Source organism: Dromaius novaehollandiae, chromosome 15, assembly GCF_036370855.1.
Source record: "Dromaius novaehollandiae isolate bDroNov1 chromosome 15, bDroNov1.hap1, whole genome shotgun sequence".
NCBI classification, from domain to species: domain Eukaryota; kingdom Metazoa; phylum Chordata; class Aves; order Casuariiformes; family Dromaiidae; genus Dromaius; species Dromaius novaehollandiae.
Window position 1 is genome coordinate 19,600,317 of NC_088112.1, and position 20,730 is coordinate 19,621,046.

General features: G+C 39.0%; 1 protein-coding gene across 4 annotated transcripts in view; it reads left to right on the forward strand.

Moving 5' to 3' along the window:
* Positions 1 to 573: 573 nt before the first annotated feature.
* The window catches only part of LOC112994063 (core histone macro-H2A.1), a 50,946-nt gene continuing 30,789 nt past the window's right edge, over positions 574 to 20,730 (forward strand). For 3 of the 4 annotated variants that reach the window (XM_064521107.1, XM_064521109.1, XM_064521108.1), the window contains exons 1-2: positions 575 to 732; positions 10,043 to 10,243. In XM_064521107.1, the coding sequence (XP_064377177.1) occupies positions 10,072 to 10,243 (172 nt within the window). In that variant the 5' untranslated portion in view covers positions 575 to 732; positions 10,043 to 10,071. Of the gene's footprint in view, positions 733 to 10,042; positions 10,244 to 20,730 lie in introns of all 4 variants that reach the window. The other variant, XM_064521110.1, reaches the window with a different exon arrangement.

Consider the following 20,730-nt stretch of genomic DNA (forward strand, 5'->3'; position numbering starts at 1 on the left):
CGAAGCAAGTGGAAAGAGCATGTGTGTCTGGCGACAGCGGTAAGGAATCAGCCTCCCCCCGACACACACCCCAGACCAGAAACTTCATTTCGGGAAGAAAGCAGCATTAGCCATCCGCTTTGTCCTCCCCACCCTCCTTTTTTTTTCTGCCTTTCCATCAAAGACTTAAGAGTGAACACGTTTTTACACAATGGCCTGGCTAGCGGGGGGCGGGCAAGCAGCTGTGGAGGAAACGGTGCCAAGGCCCTGGCTCCGCGCAGGGACGCGGCTTGTGAACAGGCAGGCTGAGCCCTGGCATGGGAAGCAGCCGCCGCAGGGGCCGGAGCACCGCGCTCCCCCGCGGAGGGGGGACGAGGGCAGACGCGGAGAGAGGGGCGAGGGGCGCGCTGTGAGGGCAGCGCGCGCGCGGCCGTTACACCAACGGCCGCCGAGGGGGGGGGCAGGGGGAGGGGCCTCAGCGCGCGCGGGGCCGCCCCCCTCCCCATACAGAGCGCCACGCGAGGGGGGGCGCGCGCGTGGGCGGGGGGAGGTGGCCCCGCGCGGCCAGCGGAGCCGCGGCGGGAGGGGGGGAGGGATGTGACGCGCGGGCGCGCGAGGCATTGTGGGAGCTCGCCGCCAGCCCGTCCAGCCCTCCCCGTTGGCCCCGCGGGCTGAGCCGAGGCAGCGCGAGCGGCAGCGCGAGCGGGGCCGCCGCCGGCCGCCGGGAGACATCTTGCTGCCGGGAGCCGCGCCGTAAGTCGCCGCCGCCGCCGACGGAGCGGGGCTGCCGTTACCCGCCCTCGGCTCGGTGCGGGGGGCAAGGGGAGGCGCGGGGGCGGGGGGCGCGGGGCCCAGCGGCGGCGGCGCTCGGGCCCCTCGCGGCCAGCGCGGGGGCCTGAGGCGGCGCCCGCATCCCCTGGAGCGCGGGGTCGGGGGGCGACTTCGGCAGCTGGGGCGGACGAGGAGGGAGAAAGGGGACCCCCCCCCCTTTGCTGAAAAGAAAATAGGGGATCCGAGCTGAGCTGAGAGGTTTCTCTTTCTCTCTCTTTTCTTTTCTTTTTTTTTTTTTTTTTGTCTTGTTTTCCTGGTTTGTCTTCGCTGAAACCAGGAAATCCACTCCATTCCCAGCATAATGGTGGCGGTGGAATCTTTATTTTTATTGAATCTGCATCTGGGTTATGGTATTAAGGTTGGAATGAGTCCAGTGAACACCCAGCATACACTTGCATCGCACAGTGATTTCAATGAATGGTTAGATGTCTTGAGCCAAGGTTTCTCTCTTTTCTCTACCTCTATATACGCGTACAGACTTTTCTTCTACTCTTTTCCACCTCGAGTCACAGGACAGGAAAAGATAATATAGAGAGACTGCAAAAAGCACAGCTAAAAAGCGGCAGAACACGTTTTCAGTAAATGCTACTTTGCGATGAAGAAACTGTGGCATAAGAGTTATCTGCTAAATGTTAATGACTTAATAAAAAAAGCAAAATGACATTTTAAAAACCATAAGCAAAGCAGTCAGAAGCATCTAAGAGTGGTAGAAATAAACATTGTGCTAGGAATGGGGCCCCTTATTTTAGAACTGTCACTTCTAGCATAGTCTGCAATATGTCTGCCTGCAGGATTTGAGCAACCTATACAGACTGTCTCTGGGTGTGGGTGTTTCTCATAGGGGACTGCAAGCACTGCAAGATGCAGGTGGATGCAGGTTCTTTAGAGTAAGCACAAGGTATATCACATGAGTGCCTAGATTTAGACAGAAAACTGACATGTTTGTGCATGTAAGAGACAGTAATGGGAACAAACTGTTTCTGTAACTCTATCTTCCAATAGTCCTTTTGTTTCCTATGTAATCTTTGGAAGTAAGTTGCAGAAGGCCCATGTATTTGCATATACGAAGCAGGCGGTTAGGACCAGTTTATGTGCAAGTACAGTGGTGTAAGACTGAGTTTGCTTCATTTGTGTTGCTGAAAGGAGATTTGGTAGTTGAAGTACATTCGGATGAGGCTTTTTATTTATCTCTTGACCGTACAAATGAACAACCATTTTTTCCCCCACGACTATGTGTGGCTGTCACTTAGCAACAGGTCTGTAGGGAACTGTTCAAATCTACTGCCTCCCCCATCCCTAAGACTAGGTAGAAATAAATGAACTAAGGAGCAAGTGATTAATTAATCAGCACCTGGGTTCTTATGCACAACTTGGAGTTAAAAGATTTAAGCATAAACAAGACAATTACAATTGCATTGATGAACATTTTAACACTGTTGGTTATGTGAAACTTTTTATCAAGGGGTCCCTAGAAAACACTTTTTTAAGCAGTCTGAAAGACAGGAATTGCATTGTTTTGGATGAAATGATGATTCCAGGTTATTTTTGTGTGTTATGTATCATAATCTTTCACACACAAGGCATACATTTCTGATTGCTAGTAAAACCAAATGTTGACAGTCCAGATTTAACCATACTAGGTCTAGAATTTAGTGATAATAACTAGAATTTACCTAATTACATTAACATAGGAAGAATGCTTAAGCACTGCTTATTTTATAGATCAGCATTGCTAAAAAGAAAAACCTGTCACTGCAAACTTAAGTACTTGTTAAACAAGAAATCTACATTTAAATTTCTCTTCAGGATTTCCCTGGTTTTGTGGGTAAAATTCCCATACACAGCGAGCAGTTTTGATAAAAGATATTTTCTTGATGAGATAGGTGAAATATTCACATTCCTGAAGAATGGTCAAAATCTTGTTCACTCAAATTCAGAAGTATTTTTGTGCGACTAGTCAGTCAAAGGTAGCACTGCCCCAACAATCTTGTAATATAAGGATAAAGGAGGAGGGGAATGGAACTGATCTGTATCACCCCCCCCCCCCCCCCCCCAGAATTTGAAATGCTTTTTTGGGGTGAAGGAATATTGATCCAATGGACAGTCCAGTGACCATTAGGTTTTATCAGCTTAGTGCTTCCTATAGGTGGATTTGGAAAAGAAACCTGGTAGATCCAGTGTTTATAGAAAGAATGCAGGGTTTGCTCATTTGTTAGGGAAATGTGGCTCTGTTCCTTACCCAGTCCCATCCTAAAGAGATGATGGCCAGTATTCAGCTTATGATCCTTGCTCTCAAAGGAGTACAGATACTAGAATCACATCATTCACAGCCTCTTCAGTGAGTTGAGTTCTTGTACTCCCTCCCCTCAACCCCCCCCAGCCATATACAGTATATTAAGCTTCATACTTCATCTGGATTTTGCATTGAAAATGTCCATATTCTCTATTGAATTTTTGCCTTCTTCCAAAAGTGTCAAGTGACAAAGTTCTTGAAATGTTCTTTGAAGCAGTTTTTCCTCAACACAGATTGAGCTCATGAGTGGTCCAGTGATGTAAGGTTCTTATTGAATTTTATGCTTCTTAACATACAAAATGCTGTAGTGCACCAATGGGCTTGTTTTTATGTTAATACTCCCAACAGTGGTCAGTGAAGACAATTGTATTTACATTTTGTGATTATTAGTGGCAGGATGCCTGACTAAAACTCTTCTCACACTCCATGCATGTTAACTTGCATGTTAAGTGGGTATTTGTTTTGGTGTTTCAGAGCCATGGTAGGAGGCAGGGACTTTTGCCAGTTAAATAAAATTGTGTAATACTATTCAGTTCTGCACACAGATTTGGCAGAAGTATTCTTCCCTCCTTCACTTTTTTATTATGGGAAGATTTTAGCCTTTGACAAAATGAAGATCTATGGGGCATTCCTAAATGAAGAATATTCTCTCAATTTTTCAAGTGAAAATAAATGCATGTGTAGTGCTACCTTTTCAGATGAGAAATTAATAGCTGTTTTGCACCTAGTTTTACTCCTCTGTTCTACCAGAGGTATTTTTATTTTTACCTTTTCAAACCACAAAGAATTACTGCTTTAATAGAACAATTCAGCTAAAAATTGAAATCAGTCAGACCAAGTAATTACTTAGTGATTAACTCTTCTTTTGTTACTGTAGTACCTAGGACTCTCAGTCATAGACCAAGTTGTGTTAGGCAGGCATTATTAGAGACCATTTTATAGAGACTCTATAAGCAATCCATTTTATGAATATGGTAGACTAGCTTCTGATTAGCCAAGAATAGAACAAGTTAGTTGTCAAAGCAAATTCAAATGCACCTTTTCAAAAAGAGTTCACTGAGCAGCTATTATAGTACATAAATAGATTTAAGATGGAATGGCAGTCCTTACGGTCTTAATCTTTTGAAACAGAAAAAAATAGTGTTGCAGTTAATCTCTTGTGATACAAAAATAAACTTTTCAGTTTAGTCCTTATACTGGGAAGAGAAAATCTGCTTAATCTTTGTATTTATTCTGTTGGAGTAAAGTTCTCCTGCTTTCCACTATATTTACTGATGAGATCCTGTAGATCTAAATTTAATCATCTGTTTTGTTGAGTGCAATTAATATACCAATGTAAGCTCATGATTAGAACAGTCACTGTCTGACAGCAATAGCATTCATAGTAATTTGTTAAGTCATTTAAGAGCCAGTACCTGACAGCTATTAATAGCAAGTTTCTTTTTTTTTTTTTTCTCCTGCTACTGTTTGATAAAAGGGTCAAATTAACTGGGCTAATGAAGTACTGGTATTTGAGCCACTAGGAGTTATCCATCATTTTACCAGGATGTTCAGGCTGTACTCCAAAATTATATGATGTTAAAGTTTTCAGAAAAATAGATGCCGATAGGCATTTTAGGAAGATGGTGTTTAAGTATGCTTTTAGGGGAGTATCTATCTTCATACAGGAAAATTTGGCCAGAGTTGCAACAGCCAATTTCATACAAAAAATGTTTATTATACTGATTTCATCAGTACCTATGAATATTATTTTTTCTTAGAGAATTTATATCTGGCTCAAAGACCAGACAGCAGAGGAGCCTTGTAGCTGAAATCTTTGCTGTGAGCCAAGTTAACTTACCATGAGATTCTCATTTCTGTGGATTTTGAGACCTTAGAAAGCAGTATGAATCTGGATGCAGTCATTAAGTGTTTTTCAAAAGGCTGTGAATCAGGTACGAGGTTCTGCAGTTAGGGTAATCTATGGCCAAGCGCAGCAGAGCCACTGAAGACTGTAGTGCTAGGTTTGAATCCAAGTCAGAGGTGAACTAGGTAAGTTCACTTCTCAGTGATATCTCTTGATAATCACAGTGATAATTTTGTGAACTGTCACATCAAAACTAAACCATTCTGTTGTCTAATCTTTGAAGAACCTGTGCATTTGTGAAGGTTTCTCAGTAACTTCATTGCAAAGGCAGAAAAGGGGAAAGAAAGGAAAAAGATTGGTCCATTAACTGTGATTTTTCTTCTGCTGCACAGATCTTTTCTGCTGTGCTATGGTACATGTGATAAAATTCCCTCTGGCTGGCATTGCCTCCCTCATCTGGAGGCTCTCAGTGACTCAGCAAACAGCTCTGGTTCATTAGTGTTGGCAGCTTTCCAGAGTTTCTGGTGTTACAAAGATAACATTTGAGAACATGTAAAGCACACGGTTTTCTTCAGGTTTTGATCTGTTGCTATTCTCTTCACATTTAACTTCAATGAAACTTGTTGTGGCTGTTGCAGGTGAGCTCTGCTCTTTCCCTTCTCTACGGCCGTAGACTAGAACCAGAGAAGAGGCTTTGAGGGCTCATTGGGCCATCCCTCTGCTCAAAGGCAGGACGAACAGGTTCTACCAAGTAATGATCCTGAATCCATAATTAAGCCTGAAAAAGCTCTTCCGCTCTTCCATGCCAGGCTCTTTTCCCCTTCCAAATTAGGTGGTTAGCAAAATTAAAAGTGATAATTGAAACTTAACTGGAAATTTCCCTCTCTTCACCCCCCAACGTCTAAAGATCTAGAAATTCATTATGTATTGCAAGAATGGAATCCTTGAGACAAGAAGCTCTCAAGTTCATTATCCTGTTTCACTTAATAGCATTTAACACTTTTAGTACTGAAAGTTCCAGTTCTTGCGTTGTTCAATATATATGCCCCCACCTCTCTGATTTGGGCTAAATTTTTGCTCACAAATAAGCTTACAGCTAGAAAGTTCTTTAATTCCCAGTGAGAGAAGATCAGGTTAATTGTCAAGATAGGTCCAGGGTTATCCCAAGTATTAATGAGAGAAGCGTGAGCAGCAATATGAAATAAAGGGGGACATTAGCCTCTAGAATTTGCAGAAGTGGTAAAATAAGCTCATTATGAAAGAAAAAATACACCATTTTGTATATGGTTAAGTGTGTTTATATGGGTTTTAGATAGCCACAGATGACAGGAGGCTTGCAGGTATTAAGTAGAAAATAGTATGTTTAGAAGGAAGAACATCTGAACACCAGATGAAAAGTGTTGGAAAGAGGAAAGCTTTTTGCTCAAGCCTGATAAGGGAGGTTGGTTTCACAGACTGATTACAATTAGCAGTACATTAACAAACTTAGCATCACTTTAAATAGATGAAATATACCAAGAGACAGTGATATGCAGTACCCATTTTTTTCCCCACATATGAAGGAACTACTTTTTACTCTTCCCTATAAAAAGAATCACTTCCTTGGAACTAAAAATGAAAGGGTAATGCTCTTTGATCTCCTTATGTAACCAGCTTCAGCTTGGCCATCCATGTGTACTTCCATTTAGATTTTTAAATTGGGCGAGTTGCATTTACTGAGCTGCTTCAAAGCTGCTTTGGCAGTAATGCTGTATTGCTACATATTTTCCTCATACTTTGCTCTGAATGTTCTAGCAGCTCGTAGCTGGAATGACCCCCCCCACCCAAAATAAAAACCCCTCATCATTAGGATATAAGAACTTTCATATTCTCTTCCAGCTATTCTGACTCTCCCATAAACTCAGTAAACTGAATTCCATAGATCAAAACCATAACCATCTGCAGAGAAGCTTTGTGAGATCCGAAATCCACATCACTCCAAAAGGAGACCAGATTCAATAGGGATTCCACGGGCCTTCTCCCTTCCCTACCCCTCGGCTGGCATTACCCAGTTATCAGGGGACACAGTGGAGCTTTTGGAAGTTTTCCAAAAAGGTCAGGGCTGTTATTTGCTTTCTTCTTTTCTATACCATTCCCTTCTTGTTTGCACATGGAACACAAGTTTTGTTTTCTCATTTGGGGAAAATACACAGTCTAGATTGAATTTGTTCATTTTAATGAGCAGCTCTAATGGATTTAATTTGTGTTTTGTAGAAGTGCAAGTACACTGTTTATTGTTGCCCATCTTGATTCATACTTACACCAGTTAGAAGGTAGGACCAGTAGTTAATGTGGGGCATTCAGTTTCAGCTTTTACTTCCCCAGACTACTCTGTTCTGCATCACTTAGATGGTCCTCACTTAGCTGTAGAAAGTAGAAGGATTTTCTCAAGGGAATAATTACCATTTTTAAGAAGGGTTGCGTAATATAAAATGCATTTTATTGTGCGTTGTGGGTGTGTAAAATCCAATTTCTTTCTTATGGAAACACTTCACTATTAAATGCTCAGTTCACTAGAAAACATTGTTTAGCACAGCTTTATATGAATGAAGTCTTAGTAACATAGCTGAACTCTAGCTGTTGCTAATATTTCACTGTAGGAAGACTCATGCATGCATAACTTCGTGAGGTTTCCCCTTTATCAGTAAAGAACCTGATGTTTGTTTTCATTAGCTAAGTTTGCAAGTTATTTAAGATTCCCATATAGCTACTACCTATACATCTTACTATAAAGTCATTAAAATATAAGAATGTGCTATATATTCTGACTTTTCTGGTGTCTAAGAGGACAGCCTTGAGCACTTAAGCAACTGGTTAATAGAAACTTTCCACTTAAGGCCTACAAGTTTTCCTTGGAAAAATTACTTCTTAACATTCACTTGTAAGTTAGAAAACACAGGATTTATAGAAGGTAGAAGCACAGGTATTTTTCATGCCTATTTTTGTGGTGTTCGAGTCTGTAAACATTTTTAACATTTGAGAGACTGAACATCTGTAGTGTTGATGAAAATGGACTACGGACTACATGAGTATTTGCAGGCAGAAAGTTCATAGCCAGCTGAAAGCCACAACACCTCTCCTGCTAGCAAAAAGGGAGCTAACTAAATGGCAAACTGCAAATTTTAAGTTGAAGATTTTTTTTTAATCAGTTGTGTGCTTCAGTTTAGGGAATTTCTTAAGACAAGGAGGTTGACTTCTGTTCTGCATGGAGGAGGATTTATTCTAGCACTGCGTTCACAGTGGAAGAAAGAGGAAGCAGTGTTTTTGGTGGCTTCCCCCTCCAAAGTTTCCTGTCTGTTTTTTAACATCAGTTTCATAAATGTAATCTGACCTGTGTCCAAGCTAATAAAACAGGAATATTTGTTTTACCCTTAGCAAGCAATAAGCCTGTTGCACTTACTTTGCGTAGTCTGTTATCCAAACGTAGAATAGAACGTGGAAGTGGAGAGGACAAGAAATGGTCAATACTCAAATGTTTCTTTAGTTACCCTGAGTGAGATTTGTTTGGTGCTTATGACACATGGATCTTAGTGACTCACTGAGATTTGAAAGACTGCAGGACATGTCAGCACAGATCAGAAGTCAGAACAGAAGTTGCAAAACTCAGAAGTAGGGTTGGGTGAACCTGTTTTGCCTAATTCAGAGTTCTCTATCATTGTGGAGTCAGAAGTCTGGCAAATACTGTTAGGTTCATATGGCAAACTTAGATTTCAAGAAGAAAATTCAGAATAAATGTAATAGATAAGACTAAAAAGGAAAGCAGAGAACTGGTGTGATAGAAAACAGGCTGAAAAAAATTGCACTGAGAAGGCTATAAACACACTAACTTCTCATTTGTATCAGGTAGAATTTGGGCAGCAAGGAAAGATCTAGGATACACAGAGGTATATGTATCACTAATGCGCATAGCTCTGGCTTCCCTAGAGCTCAGACATGCTGGAGGGAGGGAGGGAGACATGCACAATCTCCTTTCCTCTGAGTTAATTTCAAAAACCACAGCATTGCCTAAACCTTCAAAAATACCTTGGCAGCCTGCAAACCTCCACCTGTTCAGATTTGCTAGCTTCTACTTACAGCCTGAGCAAAAATGAAAGAAAAAAGTACATTTGACAGCTGCATTGGCAGCAGGTTTCTTCACTGAGATAAACTGAGATACAGTTGTCAGATATCTGCTGGGTGTTTAGACCACTCTTATGTTAAGGAAAGGTAGCAGACTGAAGTTTATCAGATTCCTGGAAGGCATGTCTTAGTGGTGCAAGCATCAGCGTGGAAGCAGTTGGCTTCCAGTAGGTTCAAATCTCAAGAAGTTTATCTCAGGTATTTGTCAAAAATAGCACTTTTAATGTACAGGAGATGTAGTTTACCATGCATAAGTCTTTGTTCTGTAAATTCACACATGCTTGAAAATAGAGTTCTGTAAAGGAAATAAATATGCTTTATGAAAGTCTTAGTGGATGCAGTTACCCAGTTTAATAGGCAGTCATTAATGAGTGGTGCAATTATACCACAGTTCAAGTGTCCAGTTTTTCCAGGAGAGCAAAGGTTTGTGTCAGTCTCCTTGGAGAAAGCATTCTCTGCTTTCATGCTGAAGGTCTATTTTAGATACTAGGTAGTTATCACACTTCACTGTGTATGGTGCCACTATTAATCTGTTAGGAATTACAGAAAAGTAGTTCCAAAGCCGTTTTATAGAAAATCAGTTCTTTGGCTTATGTTTCTAATGTATAAAACTATGCCAAGGTCACAATGGCAAATAAATATTCTGCATAAAATAACATTTTAGATTCTTGTTGTACATAATCTAAAAAAAAAAAAAAAGCAACTTGTCTGTATATCTTAGGCACCCTAAATCATTGCCTGCCACAGAATTTGTCTTGAAGTTCAGTATATGGTCTTTCAGCATCAGTCCAAAAATCCTTTATTTTATAAAACAGGTGAACTTATTTGCAGTTTTATAGGAAGAGTGAAATTGCTGCTTGAAAACATTCAAGTGTTTCATTCCTTATTGGTAATTCTTTTTTATTTCTTTTTTTCCTCTCCTTTTTTAAATATAGAGTGCTGTTCCAGACCCAGTACAGACAAAATGTCCAGCAGGGGTGGAAAGAAGAAGTCAACCAAGACTTCCCGCTCTGCAAAGGCTGGGGTCATATTCCCTGTTGGAAGAATGCTACGTTATATTAAGAAAGGTCACCCAAAGTACAGAATTGGTGTTGGTGCTCCAGTGTACATGGCTGCTGTACTTGAATATCTGACTGGTAGGTTTGATGAAACAATGTGAAATAGCAGCATTTAGAGTAAGAATACAAGCTGAATTTGCACAGTATACTTGCACAAAAAAAAAAGTGAGCCTTTAATTTAGAGAGAGCTAGAAAAGTTACAGCTGAAGTAATTGCTATGCTGGTTGTACACCTAAGCCTAAACCAAGGTACAGCCCCAGCCCTGCTTCAGAGCCTTAATGGCTTTTGTGCATTCCAGTATTGGATTTGGTTTGACCTATTGTAAACACTTTCTACACAGGCAGTCAGAGGGATTCTCACCAACATCAATGAGTATGGACTGGGCTGTCCACTTTGTAGTCATGCCTGCTCCTATTTGCTGCCTGATGGTTTTGTTTGGGTTGTAATTGTCTGTTAAGAGTATACATTCCTTTAAAATAGCTTCTCCGCTGTATTTACACACAGCTGAGATTGTTTACAGCATTGTTTAAACACTTTTTCCTCAATTTACGGATTATTTGAGTCTACATATGCCTTTTGCAATTTGTTTGATTGAATCTGTGCATAAATGCATATTCTGTTCTTCTGCCCCAGATCAGCATAGCTTATTTGCTCATGTTTTTAGTTCTTTTGCTGTTCCTCTCATTACATCAGAATGAAAACACCTTGAATAATTATGTGATCCCCTCAGTACTGTCCTGGAGAAGAAAAGACTTCTTCTCCATTTAATAGAAGGAAGCTTGGAAGGAAAACAATGCTTTGGCCAAGGACATAGAGAGTCATCTATAACAGATGCACAGCCCAGACATGAAAGTAAAGGTCTTTACATAGCAGTTCTCTCATACAAGGCTTAAGACATCGCAAGTTTACCATCTTTCAACCACTAAAAGTAATCTCCCCGTGGAAAGTGAACCCCAAATGTAATAGCAGCAAAACAGGAACATTCATCAATATTGGTTTGCAAAAAAACAAACAAACAACCCTATCAGCCCAGCCACATTCATATGGCCAGGTTTGGCTCACAGACATACATATAGGCTAGAGGTTTAGCAAAAAGCATCAGTGCTAAATGGACTGGTATTTGGAAACAGATTCTATTAGTATGACTAAGAAAAAGCTTGCAATGGATCTCATTTCTCATAGCAGCATTTCTTTTTTACAGTGTGTCTGTTTAATTCACTGTTCTTGTTCTAGTAGATACAAATATTTCAAAGAACAATAGTTTTTATACTACAATGGTAAACTGTATAGAGAGGAAGAGATACTGTTCATTCTTTCTTTGATTTGAGTACAATGTAGAAAAGCAGTGTTTTAACTTTGCTGGGAGTTTTTAAAACTGAAGTGGCCTGACTTTCACAACTGTGATCCTGTATACTTAAAACAGTTTTGGATGCACTTTATAGTAGATATTGGCAATAAAGAACAAAAATAGTCTGAAAAATATTCTGTAAAGTTTCTTCCTCCACTAAAAGTAAAGATCAGTAGCATAAGAGAATAATTAAAAGAGAGCTTAATTTCTGTGAAATATTTATATTACCTTATTGAATTTTCTCACTCAGCTGTCAAACTTCTTTTTTTATGTGTTGGTGTTCAGTTTTATTTATTTGAGCCTCTTTTTTGAAAGAATGCTTTTAAACTTCATAGATGTCTTTAGGAAAAGAAAAAGTATTTCCTCCAGGCTAGGTTCCTGCCTACAGCTATAACAACTCAAATAAAATGCTTCTTAGGATGAAGGGTGCTTTGAATGTTGTCCTTTTAAAGAAACAGAGCAGCACAGGTGAGCTTAAGGCACTGCTAATGAGCAGCACATGTTATTAGTTAAATATTTGATTTAAAGGCTTTCCCAGGCAGTGATAGTTTAGGTAGTGGAGAGCAGGCTGGAAAAAGAAAGGTGTTTCTTTAAATGCTGTGTATTCTGGGGAGCTGACTGGGGAGATAAAAGCCCGTTGCACAATATAACCTTTTAAAAGAGGGGGGGAAAAAAAAAAGTGAGGGGAGAGGAGGAGCACAAATGGGAAGAGCACTTTCTTTTCTTCTTCCTTAAATTTTTTTTTTTAAGTTTATGAAGGTGGACTTTTGTTTATCTAAATGCTTTTCTCCCTAAAGATTAGGTAGATAGTGCTAGTATTCTGAGGTTTTCTTTCATTTTTATACAGTGATTCATCTCAGAAACACAGCTACTCTTTTTCTTTCCATACTGAGTTAGTAATAGTTGTATGTATTATGCCTGTTTGTGTCTGATGATTTTCTTTTCCTTCTCTTTTTATAAAATTTTCATACTCTACACAGCATAATTTTTCTTCAGCCTTTAATGCTTAGAAGTGTCTTCTGAACTTCAGGTCATTCATCTTTTTTGGTATGACTCAGAAACACTGCCTGGAAGTGGGATGCTGAAGGATTTTTGTTTTGTGTTCTATTTACCTCTTGGCAATTACTGCTTCATAAAACCAGGGAAATTTTGACTTCTCTCTTGGAGAGATTTTAAAGATGCTCATGTCAGCACATGATCTGATACTAAATCAAGGAGTTTGAAACACTTCAAAATAAAAGCATGAATGTGATTTGATAGAAATGAGACCCATACAAAATGGCATGCTAATAAACTGGCAAAGTCAAAAAACAATTCTGTGCATCCAGGAGGGAAAAGAGAAACTTCAAATATCAAAAGCAGTTGTAGAAAAGAAAATGTTCAGAAAAGACTGGGAGGGGAAATGAGACATGATCTAATAGAAAGGAACTTACCTAGGTTTGAAAACTACCTCATGTGTGTACAGAATATGGCAGTGACTTTAATCCTTTAGAAGATGAGGTGCTAAATTTTGCTGGCCTTTTCTAAAGTTGAACTCTGGATGTAAATCTGAAATTAGCCCATAATGTGCTCAGATCTAGGATTTTGGTTTTGTTCAGCTTGGGACTTGAACTTCCATAATGCTTCCAGCTGTTCAGACTTGTAATTCTGTTCTGGATCCATCTGTAGTTATGACTTTATACACTTTGTACTTTGAAGGTAACTTACTGTTACCATATTCGCACTGCTTCTCATCAAACAGCAGAAGCACACATTCTGTAATTTCTCTTAGCACATCTAACCATTTGTAATTTAAGCATTTTTTCCATCTGTGTCCTACAAAGTGCTTTTCAAACTACATTTTTGTTTTTACTATGCTTGTTATATTAACATGTTTATATACTGTACAACTCCACTAACAAGAACGTACACAGTTTTAGCACACAGGAATTACTCTGTCTGCTTCAGTTGCTGTGAACTAGAAAGTGTGCATCTTTGCTGTGCTGCTTTTCAGTCTCTTGGGTTCTGACAGCTTCTTCTGCAGGGGCTGGCTGAAGTACGTCTTCCCTGCGTTGTCTGTAGTAAAAGAAAAACTACTATATTATTAGACATACAATTTGTCTTCTGCTCTTCAGCTAATGAAGCCATTTTCCTTACCTCACATTTCAATATACTTGACATCTAAAATAGAACTTAAGTTGGACAGTGAGTATTCTCCTCCTGTTATTTATTCATTAAAGATTCCTTTGCTGCCTAGAAGTAATATCACAAAATAATTCTGTCATCAGCACATCCAGTGTATGTTGATATTGGTTTCTATTTCCTTAGATGAAACACACAAGAAAGAATGAGCTTGAGATGCGGTTATAACGTGTAACATCCACTGTACGCAGGATACAAATGTGTGCTTATGATTGAACATGGAGAAGATAGCTTTGGGTTTTAACAAAACTGAAGCAAGTGGCTATACTTCCTTTCTGTACCCTGAAGGAACAGTGTGGATGCTGAAGAACTATAATTCAGTGTTCTTATTTCCATTCCTTTTTTGAGAAGTACATAGCCCTGCCTATCTTGGAAGAATCCCATAGTCAAAATATTTGATCAAGTTCTGCTTATGCTGCGGAACTAATGTAAGAATTGTTAACTAGCTTATGTTGGCAAGAAGTTCTGTGTTAGTAATTCCTTTTGTCATCTTTCCTTATTGTGGCACTTGTCTTATGATGGTCCATTGTCTAATTATCTACCCTAACCTGTTTTTTAGAAAACTACAATCCACTCCATATTTCCTCTGTAAAGTAGTGCTTTGGTGCCAGTTTGTCTCAAATAAAATACTAGGACAATCAAAAGGATGGCCGCAGACTTCATCTGGAGTCTTGCAGCCACTCAGGTGAGGTTTTATGATTTGTATTTTTCAGAACTGATCCAGCCACACACGTAATCAGATATCTTCCCTTCAGGCTTATAACTTGCTGAAGCTATAATATATTACAAACTTCTTACTAACTGGGAAAGATACTCTTTTGCCCTTGAAAAAATAGAAGTCTCCTGAGCATATTTAAAGGCAGTAAGAACCAGGCCTGCAAGTAATTTCTGCCCCCACCTCTCCAATGGTCTTCTCTATGTTGTAAATAATTTTCAATTGCCAAAGTGTCATAGCAAATGAGGAAAAGGAGAAGTTTATAAAACAGCAGGAGAACAGGAATACAGAAGAAATAGGACTTTGATTTATATTTGTTCTGTACTTGCTGAAGTCAGGTAGGAGAAAACATTGATTGTCTGTTTTATCCATTAAATCTTTTTTCTCAGCTGGGTTTTATCGCTCATTGTGTATTGTTGATCATATGTTTTGTTAAAATGTAAAATAAGCACCTTTTGAATCCCAGAGTTGGAATTCCATCCAAGGCATTCTGGTACTTACCCAAGCTTTTGTTTTCAGGCTTTCTGACACCACCAGAATCCCTTAATAGAGGTTCATGTGCTGGAGCTCAGTTGTTTGCTTTTTCATCTTGATTAATTTTAGATGTGGAGAACTTTCTTATGTCAGCTGCTGATGGGCTGAAAAATGGAAGTCCTCCTTGAATGCAGAAAGTTTAACTGCTCACTTAAGATGCTTGCTTTTTGATGTGCAAGCTGATCAACTTGAACTGCTGTTCACCTCTTATGTTCTGCTTGCTGCTGAAAAATCTTACAGGGTCACAGAGGAAGACAATGATTTGCCTTGTTTTTCAAAGCAGATGTACTGGTGAACTTCCTCTCTGAGGCAGAGGGGTAACTCAGAGTTCCACGCTAAAAAGCATTTGGTTAAAAGCAGATTTAAGTTCCAGGCATTCTGAGACTACCATAAATAATGGTCCTTGGGGAGTAATTGAATTTAAGAAGAGAATAAATTGACAGTATCTTTTTGGTACAGTTGAAACATGCATTCGCCACCAAAATACATTTCTTCTAATTAAACAGGCAGCTTTAGAAACACTATTCCCTTTTACAGTGTCATACCAGAAACAGTGTCCCAAAAGAGGTTTAACATAAATTAAGAGGATTGTAGGATCCATGCCTTACTTCAGTAAGCGTGAAAATACCTCTTCAGAAGGAAAAAAAAAATCCTGACAAGGCAAAAAGGTCAAATAGCTGATACATACAACTGAAAAATAGCAGAAATAAGAATTTAGTTTCGTTGAGCTTAAGTGATTCTGGTTACTCCCTGTGATTGAAAATGTTCAGTCAGAAACAGGATGTTTCAAATTGATAGTGTATTTATAATTGTGAACTGTATTTGTATATTGTACACTTCTAGTATTGCAAAATACTTGGAAAATGAAAGCAAATCATCTAAGTGATGCAGTGTATTTCTAATGTGGATTAATGCTTAACCTAAAATACAGCAGGGTTTTTTATGGCAGTAGGCCTAGAGCAGAGAGTAGCCTAGCAAGCAGAGAGCTTTCAAAAACTCTGTTGTGGCATTTCTTTTACATGAGACTTGTGTCATTCTTTTAGCAGAAGTGAGATTGTCACAGTTCAAAGCTGCTATACTCATAAGAAGTACCTCTTTTGCTTTAAAGCTTTGTATTGTTATTAACTGAATGTCTAACTTTCCTTCTGAACTTATAAAAAATGTCAATCAGTGTGCTTCAAATTTATATAAATGAAGAGTTTTCTTTCACTGGGTAAGCTTCTCTCCTTGACTTCAACCCTGTAAACACTTAAGCACATGCTTAATTTAACTTGTAGTCCCGTAAACTTCACCGGATCTGCTAGTTATAAAACCTAAGCTCGCACAAAAGGACTTGCCAGATCAGGGACCTACTCTATTTTCCAAGCCACATAGATCAGGTTTGACGAAAAACAATAACAGCAAAAGCATTTTCATACATTTAAAGCCCTCACAGTACATTCTGATATGTCAGCATAGATACTTGCTTAAAAATGATAAATATGCGTCAGAATTCACACTGTGATGGGTGTCACACAATGTACGAAATGCTAGGCCAGGCTGGTCGATCTTTTGTGTCTTTGTTGTTGAATTATTTTCTCTATGAAATTTCAGTTATTTTAGTAGTCTCAGATCTAAAAATCTATATATTTTTCTCTTTTATTCTAGTAACAATCATTACATCTTTTTTTTTGGCTAAGTTACAACTGAATAATGACTTCTGTCAGTTGCTGCTGTTTAATATTGGTATCACCCTTTGTTTTGAACTGAGTTGTGTAAGTAAAGCATAAAACAGAAAAAGACACTGTTTTTACCACACACTTTTTTTTCTAGTCCTACTCTTATCTTTGTCATAAGAACCTGTATGTCTTGTTGAGAAGAATGAAGGAATGTGTGAAGCTTAAGACTCTTCATCTTGGGACTGACAACTGCAGCACAGATAGCTAAAAAGCAGGAAGGTATCTTACCTTTACAGAGTAGCACACAATGTTTAGCATGCTAACCAGATTTAGATTGTGAGTTAACTGAGAGAGCAAAAGTATTCAGAGTTTCAGCAAAACTCTTGTTGGGTCATGAAAATATGCTTGTACATGTATTGGATGATAGCTAGATAGTTCATCTTCAGGGTGAGACTGCCCAAACTAATATCTCCCTCCCAGGGCAGCCTAGGTAAAAAGAACTATTTCCATGTTTACATTGCAGAATATTGATAGCTCTGGGAGCAAATCTTTAATGTTCTCTTTCATTTACAAATGTGAGTATTGGAATGCTCTATACTGAAAAAGACAGGTCACTGAGCAGTCTATTTGTATGGTAAGCTGTGTGCAAGCACAGGCAAGCAGTCATGCTCTTTAGGATTAAAAGTCGTAGGCCATGCTTGTGGGGCTGTGTCCTCTGTTCCAGGATGCAGAGTTGGAAGTTTTGTAGCTAGTGACCTGGATGTGAGCTCCTACTCCCACTCTTAAGCCGAATGGGTTGGTGCAGTCCAAAAGCATAAAACCAGAGACATCCAAGGTGCAAACAGTTACATTACTTCTGCATTTGTAAATGGTGTGACCAAAACTGTAATAGTGCAACCCGTTCTGGTGTCTTTCGTTCAAGCAGGATGCTAACTAAAGATGGGGTTCAGATTAGGACTAAATCTAATCTTATGTGCTCAAAAATCGTGCCTTTATACTGATGTTTCAAGAAGTAAAAGTGTGTTTTTTTTCCGTCTGTACTTATAAGGAGAACAGTATTTCAGCATATTTCTGCTAGACTGAAGAACACCCTAAGAAAGTTTTGTGTATGAGGGTTGAAGTGAGCCTAATGCTAGATGTGAAATGTAACAGATAATTTTAAGGCTGTGCTTTGTCACTGATAAATTGTTCTGTCTGACTTGGGCATTTTTAAAATATGTTGAACTCTCTTCTAAGCAGTATGTATTGTAGTTCAGATGCAAATTACGTCAGGTAAGTCCCATGATCTTGTCAGAGAAGAGAACAGGTAGCATAACTGGTCATTCCTTCAGGCCTATACCTCCTGGTCTTTTTTCCCCATAGAATTTGCCCTGAACCAACTTCTGACTTTCTCTGAGTTATATCCCATTTTAGATATGTGAGCTTATGTTAGGCTGACAGAAAGAAGCTTGGTCTCAGTAAAATGCTGGCATTTATGGTAATGGTCCCTCCTCTCACATAATATCTCTATTATCCCTCCCTTGTAGAACATGCGAAATAATACAGGATATTGCTAGGATAAATCAGCACTTATAGTGCACTCTGAAAATACCAAGCGCAGTAAATTATTTTTAACTCTTTAGACTTCAGAGGCCATGTATATAAATGCTTTCATTATTCCAAATTATCAAATACTTTCTCCTGTCTCCAGAATCAGTGCTGTATTTCTTTTGTGTTCTTGAGTGTCCATGACCTATAATAACGAGTTTCAGTCACAAGCCGGCCTAGTTCGCGGGGTTGGAATCTGTATGGGAGTTCTCCAGCAGTGTGAAGGGATCCTGGTTCAGGGCTGTGAGGGAGATTTTCAAAAGCAGGTAGCACCTAACTTTTATGAATTCTGACTTGAACTTGATGTGTCAGAGCGGTTTTGTTCTTGTAATGGCATCATGGCTAAGGGCCAGTTTCTTTTCTCAGACTTTCTCAAAGTTTAGAGGTTCTAAAATCAAGAATTTTGAGAACACTTTTTTTTTTTTTTTTTTTTTTTTTACTTTCTTTTTTCATAAGGGTTCTTTAAGTGTGCTTGAGCTCTGGTCATGTTACATGTTGGCCTTGGGTCTTCACTCTTCTTTCTACACTATATGTATCCCTAATTTTCTTTCAGGGTTGAAACTCCGTGTGGATTCTTGGGTGCAGTTGGATGAAACACTCCATCCTCAGCATAAACTTCACTGGGGAAAAAATAAATTTAGGGGGTATGCAGTGAAATACAATATTTTTAAAACAAACAGAGAGGAGGTACAAACAGTCCTCAGACTTGCAGGATGTCTGTGATGTGGTGAGGCTCATTATCACAAGGTGTTACGGATGCCAAAAGCTTCAATGGTTTCAGAAAGCAATTAGACACATTCATAGAAGACAAATCCATTGGGGGCCTAAATGCAAATATAGCATTTCTAACTTGGGAAGTCCCTAAGCTGCAGAGGCTGGAATCAGAGGGAATATTCTGGAAAAATACCATTTTAAGTTTGCCTGTTCTTCTAATCCTCCTGAACTCTTGGGCACTGGTTGGGGACAGGATATTGGGTTAGATGGATATTTTGCTCTGATAAAGTTATAGCTAGTCATATATTAAGTTAATTTAACCTACCCTGGAACACTCAGAGTAATAGAACTTTTTACATGGTATGTTCTCCAGAGATAGATTTTTCAAAACAAATATTGTGTTGAACATGCTATATAGTTACCCCATCACACTTCTTTGAAGTAATAGAAATATTTGTAAATATTTTTCTTCTAAATAATAACAGCCGTATTTGCCTATAGATGTTTGTATTTGTTATGATTTGCATTGCTGTGTTGATACAAAAAAAATTCGGTATGGAAGAAAGACTTTGAGACAACAGTTTTATATGAGTGGTAACATTTTCGATAATAAATATTGAATCCACTTCCTTTTATTCTGTCAGAGGCAGTGTCTAAGAAAAGTACCAGATTGTTTTACAAAAATGAGAGCACAGCATGTGCAGAGTGCATCAAGTTTATTCATTGTTTAGTGAAGTCCTTGACGTTGACCGTGCATGGTCATGGCTACACGCAGCCTTGATGTACATACCCGTTTCAGCTTTCTGCTCAAGCCCAGAGTTTGGAGACATTTCAGTAAAATCCAGACTTTCAGTATGAGGTTGACTCCTCTTTTGTTAATAGTGTTATTAGTGTTCACTAGTTTCAGTAGATGATTGGCATCTTCCACCTGCCTTTTTTTAATGTTTGAAAATGTGAGTTCAAAACATATGCAAAGGTCAAAGACTAAACTAAGACCAAGTCTTCGGGCATTTGTAGTCTCCTGTACTCTAAAGCAGCCAGAGCAAAGCATATGTGCTGCACTCTATCAACCAACGTCTGGCAGCAGTTAAATTAATCATGTTTGAGTACATTTCTAAAACATATGTAAACTGTTAGGAGTAACAGCAAAGTGTAAACTGCTAGGAAGGAGAAGCACCACTGAAAAAGAAAAAGTTAATTTGAGTGAAATCAGAAGTCTTTAGGTCAGTGGAGAAGAAATAGACTATGGTTTTTACTTAGCACTCACTTTACTTAGCCTGTTTGTAATAAACAGTATTTGAGATTAAATTGACTTGCAGATTTCCCTGAAAAATGAATTCATATACCTTTTACAGATCAATATTTAACCAAGAAATTTGCAAAATTGGGAAGTTAAATAGCACTGGGTTTCCTACCAAGAATAATGGATGGTGTGAAAGTGTGGAAAAGAGAAAAGAGCTGAACAGAAGTGTGAATGGGATCAGAAAGCTCTAAGTGGAAGTGGCTTTTGTGGCCTGAATTTGAGTTTTATGTAAATAGCAGTCTGTCATCTGCCTCACAGAAATGCAAAACTTACAATAACTTGGCACAGCTAACAGTTTCTCCTTTAAGGGGCCCAGTTTTGATATGGTGCAGAGACTAAAGACTGAAGGTTTTTTTTATCACATCCTAAGAGGATGATTGCCCTGTTGAGGGTTGAGGTTCCATCAAGGCTTGTTCAAAGTAATAAAATTTCTTGAATTGATTTTCACTGCATCAAATTTCCCTGACTTTGAATCAAGGCTGAGAATTGTTTTATTGGAAAGCATACGAGGGAAAGTGTTACTAA